The sequence below is a fragment of the Strix aluco genome, chromosome 15, assembly GCF_031877795.1.
Source record: "Strix aluco isolate bStrAlu1 chromosome 15, bStrAlu1.hap1, whole genome shotgun sequence".
Taxonomy (NCBI): Eukaryota; Metazoa; Chordata; class Aves; order Strigiformes; family Strigidae; genus Strix; species Strix aluco.
In genome coordinates, this window is record NC_133945.1 from 17,953,470 (window position 1) to 17,959,469 (window position 6,000).

Here is a 6,000-nt window from a genome sequence, read left to right on the forward strand (position 1 = left end):
TTTAACTTGACTTACACATATCACTAACAGTGCTTGGTCGATCTGTGGAACAGTTTGCTTAATGATGAATCAATAAGACTTAAAGTTGCTGAATTTATAGCAAGTTGTATGTTGTTATTTCATATAGTAGTGGAATACTACAATACCAAAACTACACAAGTTGATGCTTGTGTGATTTTGTGAATAACTAAGAGATTAAGGCAGTGTATTTCAGTGAAGCTTGAAGCAGGAGATAATAACAGTATCCTTTTTTTTCCTAGATTTTTTTACATTAAAAATCTTGTTGTAATTATTAGGGTGAACACTTCAGAGAGGTTATGAAGCGGATTCAGACAATGCTGGACATACAAGAAAAAGAATTTGAAAAGGTAATGGCAAGTTGGAAGAGTTTTTATTGCTGATTGTAGACCTTAAATGTGTTTATTTTAAGAAGTTGGAACACCACAGGTTTGGGATACCTGTAAATTTTGATCAATAGAACAGTTACTAGACTTAAATAATGCTTTTTCTGAAAATAACTAGGTAGGATGTGTCGGAGTAGAATTTCTGTTCTGCATCAAAAGAGATACTTGGCAGAACATTAAAGTAACCTAGAAAAGTTTAGGTCGTGCAGGACCTCTAGAGGCCACCCACTTCAGGTTCCAGCTCAGAGCAGAACTAGCTTAAAGTCAAGTCAGGTTGCTCAGGGTTTTACCTAGTTACGATTTGAAAACTCCCAAGGATGAAAATTCTGCCACGTTCTAGACGCTGTATTTTAGAGCATTACTACTATCATAGTGAAGGCTTTATTTTTTCCTTCATTGTAATCAAAATTTTTCATTTTGCAACTTGTGATGGTTGCTTCTTTCTGGTCTTTTTGCTGTGCAACTCTGAGAAGAGTCTGCTTCTGTGTAACACCCTTCAGTCAGTGGAAGACTAGATGCCCCTCTTAGCCTTTTCTTCTCTGGGCTAAACAAACCCATTTCCCTTGGCTGCTTGTATGCCATGGACTCCCGCCCCCAGCTGTCTTACTGGACTGTAGCTGGACGTGCTGCAGTTTGTGGCCATCTCTTTTTCCCTGAAGGCCCTGAACCTGGACACAGTACTGTAGATGCAGATTCATGATTTCCTGAGAATTCATTTTATCACATTATACAGTTTTGATGATGAAGGTTTTAAACAGGATTGGCTCTTATCAACCCCTGAAGAATACTACTTAAAACCAGCTGCAAGTTTGACTATGAAATTAGACTTGAAGGCTTTATTTTAATGCAGTATCTTACCAGTTGAGTTTTTTTTTTTTTCCTTCTCATAGTTTAAATTTGCAATTGTAATGATGGGCCGACACCAATATCTCAATGAAGACGAGTATGAAGTGAACTTGAAAGATTTTGAGCCCCAACCTGGTAAGTCGTTAGACAACCTAACTATTTTGACCTGCTGAAGTTACTCTGCCAGTTGTTATAACGTGATTATCCTTAACTCAAGATGCAGAAAGAGTTTGTTCTTTGTACATGAAATACATTATATGTAGTAACTAAGCAAGTATTTATATACACTTGCATGCACACTTTAAGTGTATATGTTGGTCTGAGAATATGTATTTTACAGGCATATAAATAATAATCTGTTTCCTTGTGAGTTAAAAGTTTGCATCTGAGTGACCAAATGGGTCAAATATCAGTCTAACATGCTTTACAGAAGAGGGTTAAAATGTCAGTTGCACCTTATCTGTGTTGTCCATCTGCTCCCTTGTACATTTGATTCTCACATTGTTACTGGAGTATGTGCTTGTGTTATTCCTAAAAAATACTAAGGTGCATTTTCATAAGATTCTTATTTTAAGTGTTCTGCAAAGAGGTATTTGAATTCTCATATTCACTGGAGATAATTCTTGTTCATTATTGATATCTTCAATGAATCTGAAGAATCTAACAAGAATATTACATATGTGAATAAGATGCTGTTTAGATTTTCTTCTCCTAAGAAATGCTTCACCAAGCTACAAATGCAGCTCTGTTCTGAATGTGTCTCTGTATGGTATGGTCTACCATCTTGTTTACTTGACTGCTATTTAAAGCTCTGTTCTCTGAGGAATTTACCCATAGGAGAAACCAGGTTAATCCTTCAGGAGTTCCACCACAGTCATCTTTTGAGAGTTCCAGTTGGGAATGGCACCTTTGAATCTGCAGTCAGGGCTGCTCTGTTGAAAGCCTTGAACTCATTGGGGTTTTTTTCTCCCCTAGCTTAGCTGAGTGTTGCTTTTTGTGAGCTGCTCTGTCTGGTAGAAACAAGATTGAGGACAGCTTGCTCTGTCAGAAAAATAGAACTGCACAATTATGAGCTTTGGTTTTTGTTGGCAGGTTGTGCTAGGGCCAAACTTTTTTTTTTTTAAGCTGGGTTCTGGATTTATGTAACAGTTGTAGAGAAATCCTGTAACTGTCCACTTACTTCAAAACCCACGGAGAGTTAGACCTGTTGTTGAGTACTTTGCAGGAACCTAGCAAAAAGCCCTGTTGTGGTATGTTACACAGCCAGGATTATGGCTCATGGCTGTGAATATGAGGGGACTTGCCAAAATTTTGAATGCCTGCATCTGCACAAGTCATCCGTGAGCAGAGAAGTGTGTCGCTGGCAGGACCTCTTTTTCTGCACTAGTTGTGAGGGGCCTCTGAGTGACGAACTTGGAGGTGGACATTTCTCTATGGACAGATAAACTCTTTCTTGTGTGTTCAGAGCAGGCAGAGTCCTGATTTTATTCTGTGAGTCATTTTTCTGGGGGTGGGAAGGGGAAGGCAATAGTCTGAAATGAACTGTCGGACTTTCTGAGCAAAGCAGAACCAGTATTGCCAAAACAATGCAAAGGACTAACCAGGTAACTAGGTCAAAAATACAGAACATGGCAAAAATTGGAAAAGGGAGAACTTGACCTGTTTGTAGGAGCTGTAAAGAATATGAGATTAAATGGTTTTAATTTGAGAGTTCATGGGAAGTTGCTTCTTTGATATAATACAATTTGATAGAAGATAGAATTTCCCTTTCCCTTCCTGCCCCCCCCCCCCCCCCCCCCCCCCCGAAATGCTTCCATGGGGTGATAATATGATGCTCCAGTGGCTTCTTATCTAAGTAGTATTTTGAGGTCTGGGGCTCACGCATTTCTACAAATACCAAATTTTAACACGTGCTGGACTGATTGAACCAAAGCTTTGGCATTCTCTTAATTTGATTGACGTAGCTGATGTCAGTAGTGGCCATCTGCTTTTACAAAGACACACTCTCGCAATGATTGTGCTGGCGCTAATGGTGTAGGACTTGGTTTCGTTCTTTAAAAGACATTCCAGTCAGCAAGATTGGCAGTTCTCTTTTATATTTGACATTGACCATTATGTCAAACAAAGACAAATAATTTTGATTGAAGAAGATATATCTAAAAATGCAGATGCAGGCAACCAAAAAGGTCAAGTGTTTTATGCTTTAGTGGATGCAGTTGATGGCTTTGGATGCAGGAGTGTGCTTTTCTTGCTGGGGGGCTATTTAGTTTCTGCCTTCATCGTTTCACTTCAAAGAACGTTTGATGCTCTGCATTGAGGACATCGTAAAAGAGAATTTCTCCCATTTGCAAGAATTATGTGGACTCTGGTTTTTCATGAAAACTAGCAATAGATGAAACCATATTGGGTTGAATGAGTGAAAAAAATCTGTATATTTTCTTTGCAGTCTAAATATGACTAAATTTTTGTCTCAGAAAATAGAGGTCAGTTACATGATTTCTTAATTAACTAATTATTTGCATTTTACGTGAATTTAACAAATATTCCCTCTTAAACCAGGTGATAAGAATAACTTAATACAGCAGAGATAACTTATAATATGGCAAATACTACAGGTTGTCATATTTAGATGATGGATGCCTTCCTGTTTCAAACAGGCTCAGCACTTTGGTGAAAGCTGGTACTTTGATCTGTCTGTGGCCATAAATCATAACAGTAGTTTTCTTGCTTTAGCACACACTTCACTGCTGTAAACTCCTATAAGTGACTGAAGAGGAGAAAAAAACAGCTACCTGATCCAGAAACAGCTGTAAAATGTATTACTGGAAGGAAAGCAGCGGTCAGGAAAGCCGTCCTGTTGGCTGCGGACTGTAAGACTGTTCTGCAGTCCTCTTCGTACCCTCTGATTCCTATCAAACTGTGAACAGGGCACACAGGAGTAGTTTATGTAAAGGAAACTTTCCAATTTAGTCTTAAAGCTTCATTATTTTTTTTTCTCTTTTCTTTTCTAGGCAACATGTCTCATCCAAGGCCATGGCTAGGGCTTGACCATTTCAATAAAGCCCCAAAGAGAAGTCGCTACACTTACCTTGAAAAAGCTATTAAAATCCATAACTGACTTACTTAACCAGATTGTCAAGGCAAGGGACAAAAATAAGTGTGTGTGTGCACCTTTTTAACAACTGTAGAACTTTGGTACACGTGCACTATATCTGAAGTCTTCAGCAAGAGGATTTGCTGCTGATGTTAATTTTATTTTGTTGAGGCTGTTCAGTTTGGCTTCTCTGTATCTATTGACTGCCCTTTTTGAGCAAAATGAAGGTGTTTTTATAAAGCTTGGATGCCAATGAGAGTTATTTTATGGTAAACGTAATGCAAGGCAATTGTCAGCATAATGAGGGAAGAGTTTAGTAGAACAGTTGACATTGGCAAAATATTTGTCTGTAGTACGTTTATAGATGGCATAAGCTGGCTGGCTGCCCTTCCCGGTATGGTGTTCACCATCACTGCAGCTAGTAAGTCTTATGTTTAGACTCACATCAGATTTATTTCCTTCAGTTATACTTTAAATGACATTTTTGTGCATTTGTAAATGCAAAAAACTCACATCATCAATAAATAGCAATCTCTACTTCATTGTGTACATTGTTGGCACTTATTCGGGATTTTTGTCTCCTCCAGCTGCATAGGATCTTTTTTAATAAACTAGTTTTCGTTTAATTTAGTCACTACTTTGCATCCCGTTTTGCCAAGTGGATGCCCTGAGTCCTAAAAAGAGAGATTTGGGTCTTTTTATTAAATTTTCAACCATTGATAAATACCGTTGCGATTTATTATGCCATCTTCTGGCAAATAGAATGACACTCAAAAGTTGGCAAAAGCAAGTGATGAAAAGATTATAAATATCATTAATTTAGTTAACATGGGAAGAGATGGGGAAAACACAAGAAATAGCCTTTTAGCACAGAGGGCATGCTCACTAGTGTTTAGTAAGCTGTTGACTTTGTATAAAAAAGGAGGAAAAAAAATAGAAAAAAGAAAAAACGAAAAAATGAAATTGTATATTTAATGAATGAACATGTACAATTTAACACTTGGAGGTTAATTTTGTTGGGTGAGTCTGCAAGTGAATTTCACTGATGTTGATATTCATTGTGTGTAGTTTTATTTCAGTCCCCAGACTGCTTCCTTTTATTTTGGAGCTAATGCCAGCCGCGTGTCTAGTTTTGAGTGCAGTAAAGATAGAATCAGCAATTCACACTTTAATTTTACATTCTTTTCCAGTATTTTATTTTGTTTCTGTAGCCGCAGTGTACAACAACTCTTCCTGTATATTGCCTTTTTTTGCTGGAAAATGTTGTATGTTGAATAAAATTTTCTATAAAATTTTTTTCGGTGAGTGATGACATGGACATTGAAGAAGATTTCTCCTTTCCTTGGAACTAGTTTTGGGAAATGTTTTCATTTGTGAGGTTTTGCTAAACTTGTGGTTGTTTTCTTAAGTGTTGACAACTGTATAACCCTCGTATTGGTTGTTTTGGGGAAAATTTGTGGGGTTTTCTGTTTAATTGTTTTGGGTTTTGGAGGTTTTTTTGGGTTTTGTTTTTTTACCTCCTAACTAGTCACATTTGAGCTTAACAAATAAAAGCTTTTCCAGGAAGGAGCCGTGTACAAATAAGACAAATGGAAAAATTATTTTACTAGTTCGTTTGTAAAGCTTGTAGTAGAGTCTTTGTGGTAGACTTGACTC

General features: G+C 37.5%; 1 protein-coding gene across 1 annotated transcript in view; it reads left to right on the top strand.

The window, feature by feature from the left end:
* USP7 (ubiquitin specific peptidase 7) overlaps positions 1-5,640 on the top strand; it is a 73,921-nt gene extending 68,281 nt beyond the window's left edge. The window contains exons 29-31 of the mRNA XM_074841506.1: positions 297-368; positions 1,295-1,385; positions 4,262-5,640. Of these exons, the coding sequence (XP_074697607.1) occupies positions 297-368; positions 1,295-1,385; positions 4,262-4,368 (270 nt within the window). The 3' untranslated portion in view covers positions 4,369-5,640. The remainder of the gene's footprint in view (positions 1-296; positions 369-1,294; positions 1,386-4,261) is intronic.
* The last annotated feature ends 360 nt before the right edge of the window (positions 5,641-6,000 follow it).